We start from the raw sequence: 23,496 nt of genomic DNA, 5'->3' as shown, positions 1-23,496 counted from the left end.
CCCACTTACAGCGCCTGCCGATCGGAGCAAGGGGTAAACAAACAAACGCGTCGGCTCGGCATTTGCCCTGTTAGTGCCACATACATCGCAGCGTTGGTTTATTTGTACCGCAATGGTAGGAGCTATGCGGTTGGTGCCGGTGAAACCTTATGTTGGGTTCGCAAAGTAAACAAACCCTGCGCCCACGCCACAAGTTGTGTGGCATCAAAAACATAACCGCAACCCGATCTGCCTCATCGCCAACGTACTTTGGACTCGTCGTCGTGACGACGGAATCGTCCCACAGTCCCCGCAAATGCTTTCTGCTTCGGCGACCTCGCCGACGTCTCTGTTTAGAGATAATCAGCAGCAGAAACAACAGAGTCCGCAACAAAACCAACATAATCCGACGCCGACACGCGTGGCTCCGTCACGCCAACAACACAGCAGTGGGCAGCACTATGGCGGAACACAGTCATCGTTCAAACGGATAGCGGACTCCGGAGACGAGAGCACGGCGACAACAGGAATACTTGCCGATATAATTCAGACGTCGACGGTAGACCAGCGGAGGCCGGCGAAAAGGTTCAAAAGTTTGAGTCAGATTGCGTCGGAAGCAGAATTATCGAGTGATCCAATTGAGCCCGGAGAAAAAAACGGGGAAATTCCACATATCGGATCTACGCCTGTACGGACAGCAAACTTGCATTCAGACCTAGATCGGCTATTAAGTGGGACTCCAGAGGTGTCATTGGAAAAAGAAAGCGAAGTCGAAGAGTTAAGAGTAGCACTCCTATGGAGGCTGCATCAAGTGAAAAATGAGATTGAAGAACTGGAGAATATGGTTTTGCAAGGAGAGCACAGCACTCAGACGGAGTCATCGTCAGAGAAGCTGACAATTACCGAATTAGATACTGTGGTTAGTGGATTACTATCTTCAAATGAAAGCTCATTATCGAACCTGCCGATTACGGACTATATCGGATTCACCAATCCAGACAATACGCTCCCGCATATGCCTGAGCCGGAATTAGACCTCGACAACTTGCGACGGTTTTCCGGTCTAACTCTACATTCTCTCGGTGTTGAGTTGGTATTTTTGCCTTCAACTGATTCCGAGAATGCAATCGCCCGAACAGCACGACATAAAATACAAGTTGCGCACTCTGACTCTCAAATATCACTTACGTTGTCTCTCATTGTTAGCCAGACAGATCTTGAGGTACTTGAATTTTTTGTGTGGCAAGAGTCTATACAACCGCTCTGGGCTCGCAATACCATTACTGAATGGAATACAAGAATGATCGGCAGTGGGCCTCATGATTTGCGGCAATATGACATATCGTGCTTTTTATATGGAGTAGCGGAATTTGCAAGAATGGCCAATGTTCGTTGTGAAACTATGGCCATGATTGCAAGAACTTTTCCGGATTATATTCAAAGTGCGAAAGTGCTACCAAAAAAACTTGGCACAGACGATGAACGGGGCGAGATAGACAAGGTGCTCACAGCAAAAGAAAAACGTTTATGGTTAGGCGAAAGACGGGTTGTGATAAGGTCAGATAGCGGTCCAAACGGGTTACAACTGGTTATAGCATGGGATTTAGAATTGGATGGTGTTACCGGCGATGTTGGTAGCAAAGTTACTGCTCATGTTAGTGCTCCTCGCTACTGTAAGTACTAATTGTCACTCACAACCTATCATGCACTGATAAATCGGCAATAGACGAAGAGATCGACCAAGACGAGAATCTTGGCAGAATCCCCGAGATTTTCAATACGCTAGTCCGCACTCATGGGGTGTATCGGGCTGCGAGTATAATAATAAGAAATTTGTTTGAGGAAGATTAAATCTTTTGTACGACCACTTTTGGTCATCATTTTGACTGGTTTACTGGGTGTTTCGGTATTGATCCAAGAACATGTATATTAGTGGTATTGGAGTTGTATAAATGCTCCCACGAAATGTATCTTTGCATCATAATAATCAAATTTGAGACCACCGATCAAACGTACAATGCAACCAATTAGACCTACGAATATCTTTAACTACCAAACCATTCTTTTAACTATTAAATTACAAGAACTAAAACATATACATAGCTAACGCATGATATAATATTCCCAAATTTTACCATTCTTTTTTATGTTCCTTCATGCACTCTTCCCAATGGCATACTTTACTTCTTCTTCTCAGCGGCCTCCTCAGCCTTAGCCTTGGCCCGCTTCTCACGAACACCAACCAACCTGGCGTCAGAACGAGCTTTGCGAAGAGTAGCATAAGCGTTGAACGCCTTACCCTCCTCGGTGACAATACGTGGCTCAGACTCCACCGTAGTCTGAGCGATAGGAAGAACGGCTGCGGTCGAAACCTGGGTAGCAGCAGCAAGCTCCGACACCTCAGAGTCGCCTTTCTTGGGCTTACCGGCCTTGCGAGGAAAGAGGATAAGCTTGGCCTGGTATTCCTTTAGTCTGGCAACATTGGCATCAAGACCCTCAACGGAACGGTTCTGACGGCGGTGGTCGACGGCAATGCCGATAGTCTTGGCGAACTTGCGGGGGATACCAGCAGCCTGCAAACCTGTTAACACTGTCCATGCGTGATCTGAAAATTTGATGTTGAGGTAAGGTAGCGTTAGGCAGATTTCCCTGTGTCCTTCCACCTTCAAAAAAGAATCATAGTCACCTTCAGCTCCTCCAAAGTGAAACCCCTTCCGGCACGGACGCGTCGATTGTATCGAACAGTGGGAGCTCTGACGATAGGTCGCAAGGAGTCGACGGGTCTGGGGGCAACGAGAGCAGCTTTCTTGACACGGGCTGTTCTGCGGCGGAGCTTGCGTCCAGGCTGATCGAAGTGGACACGAACCCGAGTCTGCCAGTGCTGCACCAAAGCATATTAGTCTATTTATCATCTCATATTGCAATAGGTGCATTAAGTCGATAAGTGGGTAATGCGTCGTCGCTTAGATCAAACTCCACTGGGTTCTAATTGTACTAACCTTTCGGAAATGGTTGGAGAGGATGGGGTAGTTCTTCGCAATAGCTAAATAATTGTCAATACGATGGTCCATAATTCCATACGCCTTCGTGACCAAGTAACATACCCATTTTTAACGATGTGGATCTGGCAACGGTTCACTGTCTACAGGAGTAGTGATTGATCGTTTCTTTCAAAGCAGGCTTGGAACTTTTGGTGACAGCACCGAACGCCGGGCGTAGTGTGTCGGTCCCGAGCGCTTATGATGTAGGGCTTTCCGAAAGGCAGGTAGGGTTACGTTGTGACTGCTTTTCGGCTTGGACACTTTCTCGATGAGGGTTTCGCCCGTCCAAGGGCGGCTGGACACAACACAACGCCAAATACAGGATCCTCACGAAACGCTGGGTCTCTACGCTCGTTAACAGTAAATCCGGTCCGACAGATATACAAAATGTCAGAAATTCAAAGCGTTCAGGTATGTCAGATATTAGTTGCGACTATGTTCTATGACTGTAACTAATCATTCGCCAGACCTTCGGAAAGAAGAAGTCCGCGACTGCTGTCGCTTACGCTAAGGTACGACATCCCAACTTTTGATTTGACGATTTGAGACAGCAGCTCTCGTTGCACAATGCGAACTTCAGTTCTGACGTGAATAATTGAAATTATAGGCGGGCAAAGGTATACTCAAGGTCAACGGTTCCCCTATTGCCCTCGTTGAGCCGGAGATCCTCCGCTTCAAGGTAATTAATATTCCGCTAGGAATGAAGTCTCATGGTGTTAACGGTTTATGTGATTTAAAGGTCTACGAGCCCATCCTCATCGTCGGTCTTGACAAGTTCGCCAACATTGACATCCGTGTCCGAGTTACCGGTGGTGGTCACGTTTCCCAGATATACGCTATTCGTCAAGCCATCGCAAAGGCTATCGTTGCCTACCACCAGAAGTACGTTGATGAGCAGAGCAAGAACGAGCTGAAGAAGGCACTCATCACCTACGACCGTACACTCCTCATTGCTGACTCTAGACACTCCGAGCCTAAGAAGGTATGTGGAACAACTGTTAAAGATTTGATAATAATGAGAGGACGACTAGCTGACGGCGTTCCTGAATATAGTTTGGTGGTCCAGGTGCTCGTGCGCGTTACCAGAAATCATACCGTTAAACATCACAATTCTCTCATATATGTGTATTTGTTAGCCTTGTATTATGACATAATTTGAATAAAAAGTTATTGGGTCGCATAATACTTTGGAAGTTAGTGGGATACACTATAAGTTACTAAATTTTTTGCGTTGTCGTCGAGGTATTGTGGCTTCTAAGGGTGGCCTAGAGGCTATCAACATGTACAGTGTTTGATATCCAGCGCGTCCTCGATGTCTTCGAGGGTTCATGGTTATTAGTGGATCTCGGAATTGTGTAGTCTCCGATGACATGGCTTATTCATATTTACAGATCTATGGTGGTCATGGACCAACAATCCAACTGAGAGGTTGGAGTTACTGTCTCACCACGATTGTATCATAATTTTTTTAAGGTCATCATTGCGAAAGTGCCACTCGGATGTTCCCTCTGGCCAATGATGAAAATGCCAAAATAGAATCGCCGCATATCAGTAGTTATATGAACAGGTCTTGGCTGTCTGTGATGGCCATTGGCCGCGTACATCATTCGACGTAGCTGTGGCCCCATGGCTGAAATTCGCGGTGACGTTACTGCTCACTCTCTTAGTTTCCACATACTCATCTCCGATCAACAATGGCGGTGCCGCCGCCAAAAACAACATTAATACTTTACAATATTCCAGATAAATGCCTTATAGGAATTGATCTGCAATTTTTTACCTCCACGGCAGATTTCAATGGGATCAAACTAATTCCTGATGGCGTTCACGTCTTGCATTGGAGCTCACCGACTCCTGGTTCGACCGGCCTAGAAAATGCGGTTCCCACAAGCTCCAGGATAACGAACATTCACGACGAAGATGACAGTGACAACGTTCTCCTGAAATCGCAGTCGAACATTGACAGGCAGGTGGTGCAAGAGTCGGACAACATTGTCATGAGCAACATGAATCTGCGCATGGCTGTCTTTTTTGAAGCAAGCGAAGGAAAAACTACTAGCATGACGTGGGATGAAGAAGCAGAAGAATTCGTAACATCCAAGCGTGATGTAGACGACGTTAGTATGTAACTTTTGCTTCCCGATGTGTTTATTACAATATCTGATGTCAAGAGTAATGTTGGCAGGCCTTCTGACGCTTTATCCTCATCTTATTTCGTATCCCCATTCATCACCGGAATTTGCTGCTCTTACGTTTCTATTGACTCCGAAGCTACTATCGACATATCTTCCGGCGTCATCTGACAATGCCGTGCCAGTGTCTTCAATTACCGCGTCTTCGACAGACTCGCTACTCCTAAGTCAAGCTATATCGAATGCTTCGTCGAGCAGTAATACCTCAACGCCATTAGACGATACTGATTCATTCAGGTTTTTGAATTTCGATCTCAAGAGACAGAGGACGTGGAGGGAAGGCGCTGTTGGACGCGAGCTGACAACGGCAGCTTTGGACAGAAGTTGGTTCCTCGGAGACTTAGTATCCAGAGAGCGTAACGGAGGTATGCCTGTTTCTCATGCCATGCTCCAATGGTCCTTGTTGACTCATGATCTGGGTAGACTATAATGCGGTTCTGGCGGAGCTTCAACTATGTTTTGTTCTGCTAGTACTGCTAGCGAACTACTCAGCGGCAGAGCAGTGGAAGCGCATCGTGGAATTGCTCTGTACATGCAAATCTGCGGTCTTATCACAACCCGAACTTTATCGAAAGTTTCTGGACACTCTATACGCTCAATTTCAGTGTGTTCCAGGAGTTTACTTCACTGACTTGCTTGGATCTAATTTTGTAAAGACTCATTTACGAGCGCTGCGCAAGACTTTGGTACACCCGTACAGCAGATCTTTTGGCCTGGAAGATCCGACATCTTCGGAGTCTGAAATCACGGTTATGACGTCCGATATGAAGGACGCCATGCTACATCAGATTACAGATATTGGACACGTCTTAGAAGATAAATTCGGTTTGGATTTGGATTTCAATGGCAACTCGATGGCAGCACGCCGTCGACGGCAGGGCCAGAGCATCCTTGGCGGTCTCTCTGGTACTTCAGGTAACGGTTTCGAGAGAATGCATCACTATGGAAGTGACGACGAAGATGAACCTGCAGGATCTGGTGCCGCGTACGATAGCGATGAAGCGGAAGAGGAACGTGGCGAATATGCACCTGTCATAGTTGAATTATGATCTGATGGTTGAATTATGACTTGCTTCTGCATTGCTTGGAGTCTGACGGTCGTTTTTGGTATAAAACTAGTGCATTACAAAAAAATCATATGATAATACATCCAATGTTTCCAACACTAATCATGAATTAATTATACAGCCGGCCCAAAAGTGAATTGTTAAAAGATACTCCTTTCATGCTTTGAGATATAATGTACACCATATATACGCTCTGGACGCCTGGACGCTATATCTGTTATTTACTCTCTGGCCCATCGTCTTCTTCTGGCAGTCGCAGTCTGAGCCACTGCATCAACGCGTCGGTGCCTTTCTGAACGATTTGCCATCGCGGCGTTTTGAATGTATTTCCATGTACCTTCAATGTCACTATTGTTTTGATTTTACCGAGCTCAGGCGGCAGATATCTGATTGAATTATTGGACAGGTCAATCTTCTCGAGTCCCTTGAATGCATCTGCGTCGATCTCTGAAATCTTGTTCTCGTGCAAGTTCAGCTCTTCCAGAGTCGAGAAGGCCATGACTAAGTTCAGTGGAACGTGGTGTACCTTGTTAAATGATAGGTCTAGCTTCTGGAGGCTCTGAAGCTGAAAATTGGCGACGAACATGATTAGAGAATTGATTGAGTTGCACGCCAAATTTAACTCCGACAGAGATCGCAACGAGATAGGCGACACGAATGCATCCTCTCCTAGGTTGTTATGAGATAAATTGATACTTCGTAGTGCGTCAGCAAATGCGAATGACATTATAGTATCCGGAATAGTGGAAAACTCGTTTCTTTGCAAATGGAGCTCCGTAATAGCGACCGTTCCATATCGATTATATTGCCCTGGCATGTATCGCTCTACAAGTCGATCCGGCAAATCTGAATATCCACGTCCAGAAAGGTCTAGTTGTTTGGATTTTGATTGTGACCTAGTCAGACGCTTTTGTACAGCCATTTCTAGGAGTTCATCGCCAATGTCGTGCTCATCCTGCTGCTCCTTCGCCGACATCTCCTTCTCATAGCGTTCACGTAATCTCATCTTGAGATTTTTGGTATCCAGCGCCGCCAACGACCTCTCCACGAACTTATTACCATCCCACCGCAGTGATTCCAAAGAATCTATAAGTCCAATCCTGGAATCGAAATGCCTAAACAAGTTATACGATATGTCAAGCATCTTCAAATTTCGCAATTCCGTGATTCCGTCTGGCAATACAGGGATCATATTTCGAGATATATGCAGTTGAACCAAACTCGGCGTACATAAGAGTAGCATTCCCAGCGAGACCACCATATTCGAATTTAAATCTAGTTCCTCTAAGTATGGTAGCATAATTGCGAAGTCCGACACAACTTTTATCTGATTATGGCTGGCCCTCAAGACACGGAGTTCGGAAAATCGGGATATCCTATCGATTGATATGAGACTTTCAGATATTTTATTGTAGGATAGATCGAGCTCGACAATAGGAGCGTTTTCTATGGAACCAAACGGGAACGTTCGGAGCTTGTTTGACTTGACATTCAACTTTTGAAGGTGACATAGGGCAGTAAATGCTGTTTCCGCTACCGACGAGAACTCATTATCGTTCACATTGAGAGCCTCTAGCGACACTAGATTGCACAAGCACGACGGAATTTCCCCGTCAAACCTATTGGCCTGAATATCGAGATCCAGCAGCGAGCTTATTGTAAATAAAACGGACAGAGACTCATTTGTGAGCTTATTGGAGCTGAGGTTTAATACATTGAGCGAGTAGAGCTTATTCATCGACAGCGGAATTTTCCTGAGTCCATTATGCCGCAGCTGTATCATATTAGCTTGGTAACTGAATATAGATGACCTATTCATACATCAACGGAGACCAAGCACGAAAACACGTCCGGAAAAAGTCCGTCAATCCTCTCTATCGAATTATGGGTTGCAACGAAGGCAGTCAACTCGCGAATGCTTTTTGGCTTGGAATAGGAGACACCATTTTGATGGCCGTTTTGCAGAAGCTCGTACACGACATCTGGGACGTTCGAGAGCCCAAGCTTTGAAAGCTGCAGTGTACCGGTTTTCCTAGCCTCTTGTATCCTTCTGTGAAGATTATTCGAAAATTTATTCCGGCCTTTTGGATCGAGAGGATCAATAACTTTCTGATAATAATCACCTGATTTATCACATATCATTGCCGAGCCTTCAGTAGTCCGATCATGTCGAGTCAGCGTCTGACGTCTTTCCTTCAGGTTGAGAGATATTGCTTCGGCTTGAGCTGTCCCACAAGCCACAGGACTAGATATCTCAGTGACAGTACCGAAAGAGCTCGATTTCACTTTCTCTGAAGCCATCCTCATCAGTCGTTTTTGGGCGCTCTGGACTGGAGGAGCCCGCTCTGGCGTATGGACGGTCATCAATTTCTCAGTTGCACGACTGCTAGTTTTGATTGATCTCAAAATTTTCCTTGGCGGGAGCGCTTCAGCAGTGACTGACAACGGTCTCATAATACGTGATGGCGTCTGCTTCAAGCGAGACAGGGACGACATTGGCCGCGTAATAGATCGCGAAGCGTGGTTTGTGGTGACGTTGCCAACATTGCTTAATGCTGCTACCTGCCGAGTGGCAGTAGCAACACAGCGAGTAGTCGGTGGAGGCATCTTAGTTGTGGCAGTAGCAGAGCTAGAAGCTGTTCGTTGGGTGACGGTGGTGGGCGACGTACTTGCGATTGATAAAGACGAAATTGGGCGCGTGATAGTTGATGGCGTAGCCAATCTCGATATAGAGCGGGCCGGTTTCTTCAATGCTGTTGATATACGTGTAGAAGGTGATCCAATCATTGAGGGCGGTGAGACCAGCTGTCTCGCTGTAGACGCCAGAGTGGAAGAACGGTCCGATTTCATCAGCGTCTCCTGGACCGGCCGCTTCGACGCGGATGGAGGATGACGCAAGGGTGACGAATGCTTAGGTATAGTAGATGAAGGAGTTCCATATGGCGGAGTGTCATATCGATGGGCTATACTGGACGTCGTTGTAGAAGACTTCTCAGTAAACGTTTTCGATCTCGTCATTGGACAGCTCGATGTCCTTTCATCCGCGGTCGTTAACGCGCCGATTCTATTTTCGGAGAATGGCTTTAAGACCCGAGGTGTCTCACCCTCCATTCTAGACCCATTTTGTGACATAGAAGACTGAGGTCGCATAGAACTTGCTGGCTGCCGAGCTGCCTGCGCATCAGTACGGTTCCGAAAAGAATTAGATTGTTCAAGCGAGGTCGGCGCGGCTGATAGTGAGACAGATCTGCTGTGAGTTGAACGACGCTTATCCCGAATGGATTCCAGCTTCGCGTTTAGAGTAGTCGAGGGTCTTGTTAAAGAATGTGATTCTCCTAATATATGTTTTCCATGGGACTCAAGTGGTGCCCCATAGCTGCTTGCGCGGAAGTCTGATGAAGGATTGAACTCAGACATGGGCCGCATCCGCGTTTTGCCTACAGTAGAAACTGGCAATCGAGAGTGCGGCCGTTGAATTGCATCCGGAGGCGTCCGAGTAGTCATCCTGACATTTACCGTAAGAAAATCCAGCCCATACAGAACGACAATTGATCGATACAATGAGATGTTGTGGCAGGCGCCTGGTTGTGCCATGACCTGTAAACAAACAGTAGCGCGAGTCACATTGGGTCACGTGATGGCGCATTGGCAGCGCGGTGTAGACGACTTCGGTTTGGACACCGCGAATTTCGTGTCCGCAGCAACCTACAATTCGAAACCCCTGAGAGTCAACATTGCGAAATCGGCAAGTCTTATCTATAGGCTTCCCTTCTCGCCTTGTCTTCGGTCAATCAGTTTGTTAGTGAGTGAATTTTCTGTCAGCGCACTGATTCAGGTTGCAATGACGGTTTGTTGACGTTTCAACTCTCGTACTAGATACCTCCGTCGGCGAATGAGCAAGAGCAGCCTCAACAGTGCCATTCTTATTTATCGCAACCGCAGTTGCGTATCGGGCAGCTGATAGGCACTCATAGTGGGCCCTATAGTCAGGCGCGCGTCGGTGACAGTGCCCAGCACAATTGTGCGGCCCCAATTATTCCATGCGAGTCTTGTCCGCGCACAATTCCCGAATTGGTGTGTCTTGCGGACCGATAACACCTTTCACGATTTCCTACGGCGCTCGGTTTATCCTCCGTACGGAACGTACAATCCCTAGCGAAATTGGTCGCATCTGCAATTCCTTCTGGCTCCTCCAATTGGGTCTCACGACTCTTTCTCCCACAGTGCCACTGCAACAGCCTTCGCCAGCACCGTCAGAATTAGAGAATAATCCGCCTGAATCTACCCAGATACAGTCAAATTACGTGAAACTATAGCGATCTACATAACGTCGCCAGCGGGCGGCGAAATGCCATCTGCACTTGCGCAACCAAAATACTCAGTAGGTATGGAAAAGGAAATGTCTGTTTCACCAGTCGCGGTTACACCGCCTCTTATAACGACTATGTCCATTCCATCAGAAAATATATCATCCGGATCTAGGGTGACGGCAACACACAGTCTCTCTTCAGCTCCAGATCAGAATTCAGCAACGGAAAGCCCTTCACAGTCGACGCCGATTCTTTCCCGCCGCTTTAGACCACTTGCGCCGGCTCCACCTGGAGGATCTCCACAAGTCGCACCGTATCTAAGAATTCCATCCAGCTCTACCGCACAAGTAATTCCATCTTTCCCTACACCCTTCTCAAGTACTTCATCGCGCGACGCAGAGTCAAATGCGTCGCGGACGGGCTCCTCACCTCGGGGACAGACCAGTCCCAATGAGTCGGTCGACGAGGTAAATCTTTTTTAATTCTATCCATTGTCGTAATGCAGGCTGACGTTTGTAGGAGGACTGGGAAGACCTACCAGCTACTGCCATAAGAGAAATGGATCCGAGTACTGCACAACATCAGGTACCGAATATTTAGTATCCAGTTATTTTTACTTTGACTGATATATTTTGCCTAAAGCTTTTCCGGGCAAATGCTGCTATTCGACGTCTGCGGTCGTCTCTTAGTAATGCTCGAACAGCTTCCTCGCGGCACCGGTTTGAGTCTTGGGTAATGAAATTTGAAACTGAAGAATCACTTAAACGGTATCAGGTCGAGAACTTCATAGTAAAACGGCAAGTAGACATATTACGAGTTGATCTATTGCGGCTGCGACCGTCAGATCAGAGACCGTCGGAAAGCGAAATGGCAGCGAGGGTCGGAGCTGACAGGTATCGGCGGCGGCTCATTCGGGCCAAGAGTCGTCTTTATGAGACACAAAAGATGATCGAGGAAAGACAAATGGAGATTGATTGCCTGAAGCAGCGAATACGAGAGGGCAAACTACAACGAGATTCAACTCGTTCTGGATTTGCTCGTGGTAGCCAAAATCATGACAGCAAACATCGCACTGGAAGCAACGACGACGAAGGTGCCCTGGCTGCTCTGGGAATATTGGCTTCACAGGTCTTGAGTCAGCACCATGGGGAAAATTTGAATGCACAATCTCGTAACCTGATCCACAGACAGCGAACTGCGCAGCGTGACAAAGCGAGAGGCTCTAAAACAGTGGAATCAGCGATTCCTACGACTCAGCGAAAACAAGTCACCGCGCAAGAGTCAGTGACTACACAGATTGCGGAATCAGACACTGATGTTGCGGATACAGATGTAGAGCACATGGACACAGAGCCAGAAGACCAGTATGAGGATGCGGAGGAGGCACTATCTCCCACTTCCAGCCATTCGAGAAGAGCAACCACTGAAGCAGAAGAAGCCGACAGTAATGTCAATAAAGCTCCGACAGACCCAAAAGTCGACAATGACGAGGACATTGATGCTGCTCATTTGGAGGGAGAGTCCAAAATGTTCAATGGTTCTGAAACTACCGAAAACTTCGACCCAGATGAGACTATTGAAGTTCCATTGTCACCGGTCGCTCTATTCCAAAGTGTTAACGATTCACCGTCTAATTCACCGAACCCAAGGAAGTCGCCACAACGGCAAAACGTGAAGACGGAGGACAACGAAACGCCTTTGACTCCACGAAACAAAATGAAACGCAAAAGGCACAGTTTATCAGCGTCAAACGCGTATTAAGATTTCATTGATGTCCGATATTATGTGGTATCACCTTCAGCTTCGGTCGAAACGAGCGGAATCGAAGATGGCAAGCCCAAAAATGTGTGTGGTTGATGATATATGATTGCCTGAAGACGATAATTGGATCTTTTTCCCATCTATGTCGGTTTCTATACGTTCTTTGTATTGTCAATTCAATTTCATCACTCCCGCTTGTATCTATCGGGTGTCTTGCATTTATAGGTCAATAAAGGACTTAGAGCAGTCCCAGTTTCTTTCTACTGTCTGATCCACTTTGATTCGATGAGAATCGCATTCTATTAATGGTACAACCGTTATCTCCAATTTATTAGTTTTTATAGAGAAATTTCCGTTGTTATGTCATGAGATAGTACATATAGAACATGATGAGAGTAATGAGAAGGCAATGTGGAAGTTGTTTACAATCTGCGACCTCTGCGACCACCCTTCCGACCTATAACAATGGTTAGCATTCCCACGTTATCACAATGCCAATAAATGCGGAGACATACGAGTAGAGTCTGATGGGACGGGGGTAACGTCCTCGATACGTCCAATGCGCATGCCAGCACGGGCAAGCGCTCTCAAGGCACTTTGGGCACCCGGGCCGGGAGTCTTAGAGCCAGTACCACCCGTGGCTCTGATCTTAACATGAAGAGCAGTAATACCAAGCTCCTTGCAGCGCGCAGCGACGTCCTGTGCAGCCAACATAGCTGCATAGGGGGAGGACTCATCTCGGTCGGCCTTGACTTTCATTCCACCAGTAACTCGGGCAATAGTTTCACGTCCACTGTCGTTCCATTCCATCAGCATTTCCCAAAGATATTCAAACCACAATCATTTCCTAGTGCTTTCGCGGTATGGTCACTGAACGAAATAAAACGTACCTGAGATCGGTGACGTGAACAAAAGTATCGTTGAAAGAAGCGACTATCCCACAGTTAGCAAATCGTATACAATAAAGTAATATCAATGATTTTGAAAAGATAACATACAGATACGAGCAACGCCGAAGACGAGCTCGCCGTCCCTGATCTGAGGACCAAGGGAGATGTTCTCTGCAGCGACTTTCGTTAGTATTCCAGATGTCTAACTCCATTTCCAGTCAGGATTCCACATAACGAGAGCGCTCTATGGAACAAGTCCTCCAAAGCCCACTTGCACATACCCTGGGGACCCTTAGCTGATTTTGGTGGCATTGTATAGATGTGAATGTTAGCTGTTGAGGTCAATTAGTCGCGCAGATTTCAAGAAAGAGAGGATCAAAAGTTGACTACAGAGGGACGGTGCCCGAACCCTCGAACTCTATTCAAGATCAACAGGTTGAAGGTTGTGTGTACACTATATTCCCTGCCGCAAGAGAAAACAGTCACGTCCATCCCATCAAGCCCTACTGCGACATTACTCATCTATTACTCAGCAAACGAGCCTCACGGTACTCTCGCGCATTATCAAATTTAGCATAATAGATACAGAATTAATGGGGTTACATACATAGAAGGTGAAAGTACAAGAAAAAATGTCACAATTTGACAGCTATGCGTCGCCATTGTCGTCGCGCTATGCGTCGAAGGAGATGTCTGGCTTGTTTTCGCCGAGGACTCGATACTCAACCTGGCGGAAGCTTTGGCTGAATTTGGCTATTGCGGAGAAGCAGCTTGGTCTCACCGCCATCACAGACGAGGCAATTGAGCAATTGCGTGCTCATGTTACTATTACCGACGAGGAAATCGATGCCGCTTCTGCTCAGGAGAAGATTGTCCGTCATGATGTTATGTCACACGTTCACGTCTACGGCATTGCTGCTCCAGCTGCTGCTGGTATTATCCATCTGGGAGCTACCTCTTGCTTCGTTACCGACAACGCCGACTTGATCTTCCTCCGTGACGCTTGCGATCTTCTACTTACGAAGCTTGTCAATGTTATTGACAGATTGTCCGCGTTTGCACTGGAGTACAAGGATATGCCTGTCCTCGGCTGGACTCACTTCCAGCCTGCGCAGTTGACGACTGTTGGCAAGCGTGCCACTCTTTGGATTCAAGAACTTCTCTGGGATTTGCGTAATATTCAGCGTGCAAGAGACGATATTGGACTGAGAGGTGTGAAGGGAACTACAGGCACTCAGGCTTCCTTCCTTGCGCTCTTCGACGGTGACCACGACAAGGTTTGTCTTACACTACAATCGAGATCTGCTTAATCACGCTAATGTAAAATGCAGGTAGAGGAACTCGACCAGCTTGTTGTTGAATTACTGGGTTTCAAGTTCGGATATCCCGTTACTGGCCAGACTTATTCCCGAAAGATTGATATTGATGTTCTCGGCCCTCTAGCTTCACTGGGTGCTACTGCGCACAAGATGGCTACTGATTTGCGCCTATTGGCGAACCTCAAGGAAATTGAGGAACCTTTCGAGAGCACTCAGATCGGATCCAGCGCTATGGCATACAAACGTAACCCAATGCGATGTGAGCGTGTCTGCTCGCTTGCTCGTCATCTCACTGGTCTCTACCAGGACACCGTTCAGACCGCCTCTGTTCAGTGGTTCGAGCGTACGCTCGATGATAGTGCAATTCGACGTGTTTCTATCCCATCGGCATTTCTGACAGCCGATATTGTCCTCTCAACTCTTCTCAACATCACCTCCGGTCTTGTTGTTTATCCGAAGGTTATCCAGAGACGTATCAACAGCGAGTTGCCATTCATGGCTACCGAGAACATTATCATGGCTATGGTGCAGAAAGGTCAGAGCCGACAAGAGTGCCACGAGAAAATCCGTGTCCTTTCTCACCAGGCCGCTCGTGTAGTCAAGGAAGAAGGTGGTGATAACGATCTTATTGAGCGTGTTAAGAAGGACAACTACTTTTCTCCTGTTTGGGATGAACTCGATAAGTTGCTCGATCCGTCGACCTTCGTCGGTCGTGCTCCTCAGCAGACTGACAAGTTCGTCAAGGTCACTGTTTCTGCCGCTCTTGCTCCGTTTAAGACGTATCTGACGTCGGAGAAGGTTGAGCTGAGTGTCTAGGAATGTTGTAATGGACGATAGAACGAGCTATGTCAGTTTTCAGGAATTGATACTGCATTGGAAAGCTATTCATGTTTGGTAGTAGTAATCATATAATACTTTGGGTAGGCTAGGCTAGTGGATTCATACTTGCTGCGATTTCAGCATATCCCTTTTTGATTCAGAACTATTTAACATGCTACATACATCAGTATAGCGTAAATGACTAATCAGCCTGCTTCTAAGAAGCAATTTTTTCGAAAAATGCTAATGCACTTGCAAAGAATTTCTCGAGCATCTTATAACAAATTATATAAACAGTTAAGAGACCAATAACCTGAACCCCAATATTTAAACTAAAGCAAGAACCAGGAAATCCTACAATCTCACCTAAATTCACTGAACGAAATTAGCTTCTAATTGCTTGCATTACTTGGCAGCGTTTCTGGCCGCGACAACTGCTCTTCTGCATCTCACTGCATCAGCAAGATCCTCAAGCATGGGGATAGTATCCTCCCACGCAACGCAGGCGTCGGTAATGCTGACGCCGTACTTGAGCTGGTCTCTGCCTCCCTGAGCAGGAACGTCCTGGCGTCCTGCTCCAATATTGCTCTCAATCATAAGCCCCATAATGACTTCCTCGCCTTGGCGAATCTGGTCAGCAACGCACTTGGCGACCATTGGCTGATTTCGGTAGTCCTTGTTTGAATTTCCATGCGAGCAGTCGACCATCAACAAGGTCCCAGGAGAAAGGCTAGACTTCGCATTTTGAATGTTCTCGGCGTCGAAATTCGGACCCCGTTTACCACCTCTGAGAATGACGAAGCAGTGCTCGTTGCCCTTGGTTGTGGTGATAGCAGCGAGACCCTGCTTCGTAACACCCATAAAATGATGCGGCTGAGAAGCAGCGCGAACGGCAGCAAGAGCAACGTCCAGCGAGCCGTCAGTGCCGTTCTTGAAGCCGACTGGGAATGAGAGACCAGAGGCAAGTTCACGGTGGAGCTGAGACTCTGTAGTTCTTGCACCAACCGCGCCAACCGACAAAAGATCAGCAAGGAATTGCGGGCTAATGGTGTCCAGCATCTCGGAGGCAATAGGAATACCCATATCGGTGAGCTTGCAGAAGAGCTGTCGGCTGACACGGAGGCCCTTATTTATCTGGAAAGACTCGTCAATGTCGGGATCGTTAATCAGACCCTTCCAACCGACAGTTGTACGTGGCTTCTCGAGGTATGCCCGCATGACGATCAATAGATCGTCCTGAAGTCGGTCGGCGAGTTGTCGCAGTCTGTAGGCATAGTCGTAGGCGGCTTCTGGGTCATGGATCGAGCAAGGCCCAACAACAATTAGTAGTTTGTCAGACTTCTGGGTAAGAATCTTTATGGCATTCTTTCGCCCCTGAATAACAGTCTCTATTGATTGCTGCGACTACACCATACTATTAGCTCAACTATAACTTTGTGGTAGGAAGCCAATCTAGATAGCATACAGCAGGGAATTCGAGCTGAAGTAAGGCAGGGGGCACCAGAGGATCATATCCGGCGACTAAAGCACTTTGTGAGCATGCCCGTGGAAGAGTAAACTTCAAGATCTTTGCGTACTTCGAACATCCTCAGGTTCGTCATTGAAACCGCTTATACTAGACGCTGCAGACTTCGTCTGTCTGAAACCTTCGGCACTGAACATCTGTAATATCCACATCAGCAATATTCGGACTTCTTGGGCTCTCAGTGCCACGGAAACTTAAGACTCATAAAAATCTGAAATTGTGTGGACATACTGGCATGGCCGCTGGCGGAGACATATTTATAGTTTTCACGATTTGTAATGCGACTATATAAACTGAAAGGGCAGATCGATATTCTAAGACAAGGAATTGGCGGAAATAATATTAGTGGAAAGGAAAACGAAGAGAGTTGAGAACAAGAAAAAAGATATTGCGACCGACAAAATGCTCTAAAAATTAGAGTGGCTCGATGGCCTTTTGTGTCAGTCATAGAGTGGCTCACTGACTGCCGGTCTTTTTCTCACGTGGATGGACAGAATAGATGCCGCTCTGCGTGCCCTAACCTTGCACGTTGCGTCGCTACTCAGCCTCGGCGGCCAGATTGTATCCCGCTTGTAACTGTTGCCGTTTACATCGACTTGAGTTTTATATGCAGTGGAGGCTATTGAAAATGCAACATAAAATGACTTCCGGCGTCTCGGTTTACTGGGGCTGAGAGTCTTACAATTAGCATCTCTGACTTACCCGTATTTTGGGAACTGAGGGGAGCCGGGTAAACCACTCTCCCTTGGAATTTCCATTTCTGCACGAAATGCTAGAATTTTCATATTAGTACTAACCGAGGTTCTGAAGTTCACACTGCGCCAGCAGTAAACACCTAGGTTAGGTAGCAAGACTGCTTTTCTCCTCTTACAGTTGTCTGCCGAGTTGTTATTACTCAGATGCCACCGTCTGTCGGCTCTTCGCGGACGACGACCGCGTCATCGACCGGCACTGAAACCTATCTTCATCACAAGCCGCCTCACAACCACCACCAGCGCCATCATATATCACTCTCCTCCGGCCTTCCTGCTTCTGCCAGTGCAACTGTCGCTACTGTATCTAGTGTACTAGCCTCCGGTAAAGGTCACCTACTGGTAAATTCGTCCACGAGATCATTTGTGCAAGTAAGGTTGCCACATGACCGGACTGAACTAGAGCTCGGTATGACCCGCTTTCCTCTCTTTCTTTTGGGTAATTGCGATCATGACACTGACTTCTACATAGTTGACGTGTGGGCCACTCTTATTCCAGCACGAGTAGCTACCTCTGTTGTTTCGTATGATTCCCACTAATTCGAATCGGTGGTACATGTTCTAATTTCAAGTGTTCTAGGCACCTCAAACAAGAGCTTCCTGATGACCCTCATTCATTATTACACCTACGGCGTCTAGTAAAAGAGGTTGACGTTAATCAGCAAGACTCAGTTCGTAAAGCATCAGACCAGGGTTTTCTGCATTTACTGATATGTTCGATTGACGCCGTACCGTCGGAAGGAGAAATAAGGCGCATGCTTCTGCCTATGACGGAACTTCCAGCAGCGAATATCAATGACAATAGACTATTTGTTCCAGTGATACGGAAAGCGCCTAAATATCCAGCACTTACGAAACAGCAGTCAAAAGAATGGTCGGACGGCACTTGGCCTATTATGTGGCGGGGAAATCCACATGCAATGTGAGTGCTACCAGAAAATTGTAGGCAGGTCGCGTGCCCTGCTAACTTCTTAGCATTTCCGAACTACCCAGTGAGGACGAGGTATTGTACAAGAAACATATAGAGAAATTACTTGAACTTACGGAGAAAGCTCATAACGAGGGTGAGGTATGTTATGACTGCCATTTGTTTGTTTTCATTTTTATATGTTGACTCCTGTAGATGCCAATGGCGACCCTTATACTCGATCCTGTAACGTACGAAACTGTCGCTTCAGCTGTCGACACTCGGAATTCTTCAAATAATCCATTAGCTCACAGTACAATGACCTGTATAGCTAAAGTTGCCAAAAAGGAGTTACGGCGCCGCCAGAAGGAGGCCGCGATGTTGGACGCAACAAAGGAGCCACCACCTCAGGCGTATCTCTGCCATAACTTGCACCTTATTACAACACATGAGCCATGTGCTATGTGTAGCATGGCAATGGTGCATTCTCGTATATCCAGACTTGTGTATATTAAGAATATGCCTCTCTCAGGCGGCATCGACCGTTCGAGTGGGGCCGGCTATGGTATTCACTGGAACAAACAATTAAACTGGCGTTTTGAGACTTGGAAATGGGAAGGGCAAAATGTTTTATTGTACGATATTGACGAGGCTATCAATGCATAAGGGATTGTATATTTCTGCTGTAGAAAAAGTTTTGATATTTCCTCTATTAGATTCTAATTTGTATAGTTCTCGTTGACGCATTTCTGTTTTATCGGTGTTAGTTTGTTGGGATTGTATCTAAATGCACAATTTAAATTTTACTACTTGTAGAGAGATTTAGTGTAGTAGGTATGATCGTGCGCTTGTGGGATTAGCTTGTGGCCTTTTTTGGACGCCAATCGTGGAGTTCTCCTGGACGCGTCAATTGCGATTCTTACGCGCCGCGTTCGTGGATGTCACAGTCATAGTGGAGCCATCTCCATTATTTCGCGACGAATATGTCTTCCCAATCAAATAATTCGCGATCACAACAGACTATAAGTAGATTTTTCTCTACTCCTTCAAAATCACGTCTGTCGCAATTCAGTAGGTCTGAGAATGCGTTAGGAAGTGACGCGAGCGACACCGCCAACGAGACTAACGGCAAAACAACTGTCGACGGATCATCGGTCAGATACCAACTACCGAAGGCAAATCATTTCGGGAACATCAGCGGCAATGTGGCAAATAGACTCGCGTCAATCAGGGTCGACCGATTAAAGAATTTTGTGAATATTAGTGCTACGAACGGAAAGCTTCGGGATGCGGATGATACAGCAGAGGATGCTGAGCGTGTTGGCAAACGACGAAAGATTACTGGTAATGAAAGCAGTTCTAAACTTCTAGAAGCTCGGAGGCGCGTTTCTATGATAGGTATTCGTAGAGGAGAGTCCGCCGTTGAAGACTCGGCAGCGGCAGATATCGAGGACAAAGCATCCGCTGGAGAAGATGCCAACGAGCAAGAGAGTTCGCCTCTTTCAGACCTACGATGTCGATTTGGAGCGGAATCTGAAGTTCCTTTATCTGACGGTTATGCATATGTCAAAGGGAAAGCTAAGACTGCGAAGCCGAAGAAATTGACAGCCATGGTGGAACAGTACATTGATATCAAACGTCAACATATGGACGCCATTATTGCCTTTGAGGTCGGCTATAAATTTTACTTTTATGGCGAGGATGCGAGGGTATGCTTGCGATATAATCTTGATGAAGACTATGAATATTGACGACGAACATCAGATTGCTTCAAGGGAGTTAAATATTGTATTCATTCCTGGATGGATGACAATTGAGGAAGGTAGGATTCAGTGAATGTTATAATCACTTTCAGTGTCAATTGACATCTTACAGCAACGTCGTCAAACAAAATATACGAAAAGTTTGCCTCTGCCATCGTCCCAATCGAACGAATTTATTTCCATACTAAGCGACTGACCGAAAAGGGCTACAAAGTGGGCATTGTCCGGCAACTCGAGACCGCTGCGCTCAAGGCCGCTGGTAGTAACAGAAATACTGTATTCAAGAGAGAACTCGCGGAGGTCTACACTAAAGGCACAATTGTGGATGACTTCAGCAAAATGAGTGGCATGGTTGGCGCAAGCCAGTCGAGTGGATTCATATTCTCTATGTGCGAGGAACTGTCGGGCAAGAACCAAAATGCTATGATTGGAATGATAGCTTTGTCGCCGTCAACAGGGCAAGTTATTTTTGAAGAATTCGAGGATGGGTTCTTGCGCGGGGAGCTGGAGACTAGACTACTTCATATCCAGCCATGCGAAATAGTCCTCATTGGAGACGTGACGAAGGAATCGGAGAAAATTTTGAAGACAGTTGTGTCTTGCCACAATACTTCTTCAGATACTATTAGAACTGAGCGAATCAAGAAACCGACAGTTGAAAATGCTCGTGACCATTTGACTCAATACTACAGAAATAAAATGCAAGCATCGCAAACGGATGATGCGGACAGGAAGATTGGAGGTACGACAAATTAACTTATTCTAGTGCACATATACTGATAAGCTCCTGCAGAGGTTCTTGAGTATACTCAATCGTTATCTTCTTCAGTGATAGTCTGCCTATCTGCTATGATCGAGTTTCTAAAAGAATACAGACTGGAAGGAATCTTTGAACTGCCACGCTGTTTTGAAGATTTCAAGTCTAGGTCTCATATGATTCTCAACGGCAACACGCTTTCCAGTCTTGAGATCTACAGAAATCAGACAGATTTCACTGAAAAGGGAAGCCTGCTTTGGGCATTGGATCAGACTCGTACTCGTTTTGGTCAACGATTGCTTCGAAAATGGGTCGGAAATCCTCTGATTGATCGGGAAGAGCTTGAGTTAAGAGTTGCGGCTGTGGAGGAAATCAAGGAAAGTAGATCTGAGAGATGGTCGACGCTAGTCTCACTTTTGGCCAAACTACCCGACCTTGAGAATGGTTTGATTCGAATACACTACGGACGGGTGCGTAAATGCGTATCAAAATGATTCAATTGACTTTTGTTTCTGATCATTATAGTGTACACGATCCGAATTATATACCGTACTGCGAGCGTTCGATCAGGTATGCAGTGCATTTCCAACGGCGGTTACCGAACGGCCATGGAGGTCTGAGATAATCAACGAATGTTTTGCGCTGCTTCCCAAAATGTCTTTCGAGATCTCTGAGTTTTTAAGCGAGTTTGATCATAACGCGGCACAACACAACGACAAATATCATTTCTTCAAAGACGAGGATGAATACCGTGCCATTCAAGATGAGAAATTAGTAAGTTGGCACTACGTATACGCCACTCATCTAAGAGAAGTAAATGCTCACGATTTAGGGTATCATAGCCGTAGAGAACGAGCTTGACACTTTCATTGTTGAGGCTCGGAAGCGTTTACAAAAGTCTTACATTAAATATTCGTCGTGGTCTGGCAACGATGTGTGTGCCACTGATAGTAGCTATAGAAGGAAAATACTGACATTTATTAGTACTTGATCGAGCTCCGGAATCAGGAACTGCGCACTGTTCCAAAGAATTGGGTGAAAGTGAGCGGGTGAGTAAACCATATGCTACATTTGACCGAAACGGACATTGACTGGTAGTGAGTACTAAAAATGTGTCGCGATTTCATGCACCTGAAGTGGTCAGCCTTCTCAGAGAAAGAGACCAGCGACGAGAGGCTCTCACCATAGCATGCGACCAATCCTACAAGCGGTTTCTGATCAAGATATCCGAACGCTATCAAGATCTTCGTAATACCGTGCAGGCATTAGCAAAACTCGACTGTCTCCTCTCACTCGTCGCCGTTTCGAAAATGCCTGCATACGTTAAGCCTACCTTTGTTGACGAGCCGTGCATAAAGGTTGAAGGCGGGCGGCACCCTATGGTTGAGCAGCTATTACTGACGTCGTTTGTTCCTAATGACATTGATATTTCATCGAGTGGCACACATGCCATGATCATCACTGGTCCTAATATGGGTACGCACGCCTCTTGCTTGAACACGCAAAAATATGGCTGTGCTGATGTTTGTGCACTTTTTAGGCGGAAAAAGCTCGTTTGTCCGACAAACTGCGTTGATTGCAATCATGGGCCAGATTGGGTGCTACGTACCGGCTCAGTCAGCGACGTTAGGTCTACTGGATGCGGTCTACACTCGGTATGTCAAATTCCATCGACGTTAACTGACTTGTTACTGATATGACTTAGTATGGGAGCATACGATAATATGATGGCGGGCGAATCAACGTTTATGGTCGAACTTCACGAGTGCAGCGACATTATGAGGTCAGCTACTCGCCGGTCGCTGGTGCTTTTAGATGAAGTTGGCAGAGGGTATACGATCGAAATAATTCATACTGACCGGTAGCGCTAACTGCCACACAGAACTGGACCGATCGATGGAGTAGCGATTGCACACTCGGTACTTTCGCACTTCATAACGGACGTCGAGGCTCTTACACTATTCATCACGCACTACCCTATGCTCTGCTCTTTCGCGGACCAGTATCCGAAACATGTCGCGAATTATTACATGGGTTATATGGAGCGACAAACAGAGGATGGGGAATCGGATATTGCTTTTTTGTATCTGGCTGTCCCTGGAATTGCACACCGGTCGTATGGGTGAGAGCGGCATTTTGACTAAAGGCTTGTTACTTCTAGGACTAACAATTGTGCAGCTTGAACGTCGCGCGATTGGCGGATCTGCCGAAATCTATTATCGCGTGCGCGGCGGAGAAATCCGCAGAGTTAGAAGAGTTGTTGAGTTCCACGCAGCGGTTAAATTGGTACGCAATACCATTGAGTATGAGATCAGATCGAATTTGCAGACTAACCTGTAGAACATTAGGGCATTGCGCGCGCGACGTGAGATTACGAGCGAAAATCCCAACGTCCAGGAACTGCTTAATCTAGA

General features: G+C 46.6%; 11 protein-coding genes across 11 annotated transcripts; 7 read left to right on the top strand and 4 right to left on the bottom strand.

Moving 5' to 3' along the window:
- The first annotated feature begins 149 nt into the window (after nucleotides 1-149).
- V1508DRAFT_420663 (uncharacterized protein) lies at nucleotides 150-2,003 on the top strand. The gene is made up of 2 exons (XM_066940788.1): nucleotides 150-1,652; nucleotides 1,706-2,003. Exons 1-2 carry the CDS (start codon nucleotides 296-298, stop codon nucleotides 1,828-1,830), a joined length of 1,482 nt encoding a protein of 493 aa, XP_066794736.1. The 5' UTR covers nucleotides 150-295; the 3' UTR covers nucleotides 1,831-2,003.
- V1508DRAFT_420661 (60S ribosomal protein eL13) lies at nucleotides 1,886-3,228 on the bottom strand. The gene is made up of 4 exons (XM_066940787.1): nucleotides 3,084-3,228; nucleotides 2,979-3,022; nucleotides 2,666-2,860; nucleotides 1,886-2,552 (listed from the first exon to the last, which is right to left on the bottom strand). Exons 1-4 carry the CDS (start codon nucleotides 3,085-3,087, stop codon nucleotides 2,160-2,162), a joined length of 636 nt encoding a protein of 211 aa, XP_066794735.1. The 5' UTR covers nucleotides 3,088-3,228; the 3' UTR covers nucleotides 1,886-2,159.
- Nucleotides 3,229-3,407: 179 nt separating this feature from the next.
- On the top strand, nucleotides 3,408-4,121 carry V1508DRAFT_433604 (40S ribosomal uS9 domain-containing protein; the record flags this gene model as incomplete). Its single annotated transcript, XM_066941993.1, has 4 exons — nucleotides 3,408-3,431; nucleotides 3,488-3,532; nucleotides 3,628-4,002; nucleotides 4,074-4,121. The coding sequence occupies 4 exons, from the start codon at nucleotides 3,408-3,410 to the stop codon at nucleotides 4,119-4,121; spliced, it is 492 nt and encodes a 163-aa protein (XP_066794734.1).
- Nucleotides 4,122-4,693: 572 nt separating this feature from the next.
- V1508DRAFT_456686 (A1 cistron-splicing factor) lies at nucleotides 4,694-5,968 on the top strand (the record flags this gene model as incomplete). Its single annotated transcript, XM_066942659.1, has 4 exons — nucleotides 4,694-5,141; nucleotides 5,194-5,577; nucleotides 5,636-5,816; nucleotides 5,869-5,968. Exons 1-4 carry the CDS (start codon nucleotides 4,715-4,717, stop codon nucleotides 5,966-5,968), a joined length of 1,092 nt encoding a protein of 363 aa, XP_066794733.1. The 5' UTR covers nucleotides 4,694-4,714.
- A 348-nt stretch (nucleotides 5,969-6,316) lies between these two features.
- Nucleotides 6,317-9,852, bottom strand: V1508DRAFT_373024 (uncharacterized protein). Its single transcript, XM_066937519.1, has 2 exons — nucleotides 8,101-9,852; nucleotides 6,317-8,053 (listed from the first exon to the last, which is right to left on the bottom strand). The coding sequence occupies exons 1-2, from the start codon at nucleotides 9,781-9,783 to the stop codon at nucleotides 6,497-6,499; spliced, it is 3,240 nt and encodes a 1,079-aa protein (XP_066794732.1). The 5' UTR covers nucleotides 9,784-9,852; the 3' UTR covers nucleotides 6,317-6,496.
- Nucleotides 9,853-10,381: 529 nt separating this feature from the next.
- Nucleotides 10,382-12,810, top strand: V1508DRAFT_183563 (uncharacterized protein). The gene is made up of 3 exons (XM_066936138.1): nucleotides 10,382-11,056; nucleotides 11,109-11,174; nucleotides 11,232-12,810. Exons 1-3 carry the CDS (start codon nucleotides 10,628-10,630, stop codon nucleotides 12,348-12,350), a joined length of 1,614 nt encoding a protein of 537 aa, XP_066794731.1. The 5' UTR covers nucleotides 10,382-10,627; the 3' UTR covers nucleotides 12,351-12,810.
- V1508DRAFT_420643 (40S ribosomal protein uS11) lies at nucleotides 12,513-13,614 on the bottom strand. The gene is made up of 5 exons (XM_066940786.1): nucleotides 13,522-13,614; nucleotides 13,349-13,411; nucleotides 13,241-13,283; nucleotides 12,866-13,143; nucleotides 12,513-12,807 (listed from the first exon to the last, which is right to left on the bottom strand). Exons 1-5 carry the CDS (start codon nucleotides 13,550-13,552, stop codon nucleotides 12,773-12,775), a joined length of 450 nt encoding a protein of 149 aa, XP_066794730.1. The 5' UTR covers nucleotides 13,553-13,614; the 3' UTR covers nucleotides 12,513-12,772.
- Nucleotides 13,615-13,772: 158 nt separating this feature from the next.
- On the top strand, nucleotides 13,773-15,633 carry V1508DRAFT_420641 (L-Aspartase-like protein). The gene is made up of 2 exons (XM_066940785.1): nucleotides 13,773-14,517; nucleotides 14,572-15,633. Exons 1-2 carry the CDS (start codon nucleotides 13,873-13,875, stop codon nucleotides 15,373-15,375), a joined length of 1,449 nt encoding a protein of 482 aa, XP_066794729.1. The 5' UTR covers nucleotides 13,773-13,872; the 3' UTR covers nucleotides 15,376-15,633.
- On the bottom strand, nucleotides 15,493-17,558 carry V1508DRAFT_420640 (uncharacterized protein). Its single transcript, XM_066940784.1, has 4 exons — nucleotides 17,135-17,558; nucleotides 16,956-17,040; nucleotides 16,844-16,899; nucleotides 15,493-16,782 (listed from the first exon to the last, which is right to left on the bottom strand). Exons 1-4 carry the CDS (start codon nucleotides 17,156-17,158, stop codon nucleotides 15,784-15,786), a joined length of 1,164 nt encoding a protein of 387 aa, XP_066794728.1. The 5' UTR covers nucleotides 17,159-17,558; the 3' UTR covers nucleotides 15,493-15,783.
- V1508DRAFT_420637 (cytidine deaminase-like protein) lies at nucleotides 17,395-19,371 on the top strand. Its single transcript, XM_066940783.1, has 5 exons — nucleotides 17,395-18,064; nucleotides 18,128-18,179; nucleotides 18,236-18,577; nucleotides 18,631-18,724; nucleotides 18,779-19,371. Exons 1-5 carry the CDS (start codon nucleotides 17,803-17,805, stop codon nucleotides 19,226-19,228), a joined length of 1,200 nt encoding a protein of 399 aa, XP_066794727.1. The 5' UTR covers nucleotides 17,395-17,802; the 3' UTR covers nucleotides 19,229-19,371.
- Nucleotides 19,372-19,953: 582 nt separating this feature from the next.
- V1508DRAFT_357174 (muts domain V-domain-containing protein) lies at nucleotides 19,954-23,495 on the top strand (the record flags this gene model as incomplete). Its single annotated transcript, XM_066937019.1, has 12 exons — nucleotides 19,954-20,271; nucleotides 20,327-20,384; nucleotides 20,438-21,067; nucleotides 21,119-21,552; nucleotides 21,608-21,856; nucleotides 21,915-22,016; nucleotides 22,067-22,131; nucleotides 22,185-22,558; nucleotides 22,623-22,737; nucleotides 22,788-22,913; nucleotides 22,965-23,204; nucleotides 23,261-23,495. The coding sequence occupies 12 exons, from the start codon at nucleotides 19,954-19,956 to the stop codon at nucleotides 23,493-23,495; spliced, it is 2,946 nt and encodes a 981-aa protein (XP_066794726.1).
- Nucleotide 23,496: the final 1 nt, after the last annotated feature.

This window comes from Lipomyces doorenjongii (assembly GCF_038497915.1).
Source record: "Lipomyces doorenjongii strain NRRL Y-27504 unplaced genomic scaffold V1508scaffold_39, whole genome shotgun sequence".
Classification (NCBI taxonomy): Eukaryota; Fungi; Ascomycota; class Lipomycetes; order Lipomycetales; family Lipomycetaceae; genus Lipomyces; species Lipomyces doorenjongii.
This window is presented reverse-complemented; position numbering and strand designations above follow the sequence as displayed.

What these genes read in the sequence shown, in the direction of transcription:
- V1508DRAFT_420663 (XM_066940788.1), top strand. Translation starts at nt 296, where the DNA reads ATGCTTTCTGCTTCGGCGACCTCGCCGACGTCTCTGTTTAGAGATAAT. An exon ending in TGTTAGTGCTCCTCGCTACT is followed by an intron (nt 1,653 to 1,705) that starts GTAAGTACTAAT and finishes AATCGGCAATAG; the next exon opens with ACGAAGAGATCGACCAAGAC.
- V1508DRAFT_420661 (XM_066940787.1), bottom strand. An exon ending in TCTCCAACCATTTCCGAAAG is followed by an intron (nt 2,861 to 2,978) that starts GTTAGTACAATT and finishes GCTTTGGTGCAG; the next exon opens with CACTGGCAGACTCGGGTTCG. An exon ending in TCACTTTGGAGGAGCTGAAG is followed by an intron (nt 2,553 to 2,665) that starts GTGACTATGATT and finishes ACAGGTTTGCAG; the next exon opens with GCTGCTGGTATCCCCCGCAA.
- V1508DRAFT_373024 (XM_066937519.1), bottom strand. Translation starts at nt 9,783, where the DNA reads ATGACTACTCGGACGCCTCCGGATGCAATTCAACGGCCGCACTCTCGA. An exon ending in CGTGCTTGGTCTCCGTTGAT is followed by an intron (nt 8,054 to 8,100) that starts GTATGAATAGGT and finishes AATATGATACAG; the next exon opens with CTGCGGCATAATGGACTCAG.
- V1508DRAFT_183563 (XM_066936138.1), top strand. Translation starts at nt 10,628, where the DNA reads ATGCCATCTGCACTTGCGCAACCAAAATACTCAGTAGGTATGGAAAAG. An exon ending in CCAATGAGTCGGTCGACGAG is followed by an intron (nt 11,057 to 11,108) that starts GTAAATCTTTTT and finishes TGACGTTTGTAG; the next exon opens with GAGGACTGGGAAGACCTACC. An exon ending in CGAGTACTGCACAACATCAG is followed by an intron (nt 11,175 to 11,231) that starts GTACCGAATATT and finishes TTTTGCCTAAAG; the next exon opens with CTTTTCCGGGCAAATGCTGC.
- V1508DRAFT_420643 (XM_066940786.1), bottom strand. Translation starts at nt 13,552, where the DNA reads ATGCCACCAAAATCAGCTAAGGGTCCCCAGG. An exon ending in CTTCGGCGTTGCTCGTATCT is followed by an intron (nt 13,284 to 13,348) that starts GTATGTTATCTT and finishes ACTGTGGGATAG; the next exon opens with TCGCTTCTTTCAACGATACT. An exon ending in GTTCACGTCACCGATCTCAG is followed by an intron (nt 13,144 to 13,240) that starts GTACGTTTTATT and finishes ATGGAACGACAG; the next exon opens with TGGACGTGAAACTATTGCCC.
- V1508DRAFT_420641 (XM_066940785.1), top strand. Translation starts at nt 13,873, where the DNA reads ATGTCACAATTTGACAGCTATGCGTCGCCATTGTCGTCGCGCTATGCG. An exon ending in TCGACGGTGACCACGACAAG is followed by an intron (nt 14,518 to 14,571) that starts GTTTGTCTTACA and finishes TGTAAAATGCAG; the next exon opens with GTAGAGGAACTCGACCAGCT.
- V1508DRAFT_420640 (XM_066940784.1), bottom strand. Translation starts at nt 17,158, where the DNA reads ATGTCTCCGCCAGCGGCCATGCCA. An exon ending in CTCCGCCAGCGGCCATGCCA is followed by an intron (nt 17,041 to 17,134) that starts GTATGTCCACAC and finishes TGGATATTACAG; the next exon opens with ATGTTCAGTGCCGAAGGTTT. An exon ending in TTCAGCTCGAATTCCCTGCT is followed by an intron (nt 16,783 to 16,843) that starts GTATGCTATCTA and finishes AGTATGGTGTAG; the next exon opens with TCGCAGCAATCAATAGAGAC.
- V1508DRAFT_420637 (XM_066940783.1), top strand. Translation starts at nt 17,803, where the DNA reads ATGCCACCGTCTGTCGGCTCTTCGCGGACGACGACCGCGTCATCGACC. An exon ending in GTAGCTACCTCTGTTGTTTC is followed by an intron (nt 18,180 to 18,235) that starts GTATGATTCCCA and finishes CAAGTGTTCTAG; the next exon opens with GCACCTCAAACAAGAGCTTC. An exon ending in CGGGGAAATCCACATGCAAT is followed by an intron (nt 18,578 to 18,630) that starts GTGAGTGCTACC and finishes CTAACTTCTTAG; the next exon opens with CATTTCCGAACTACCCAGTG.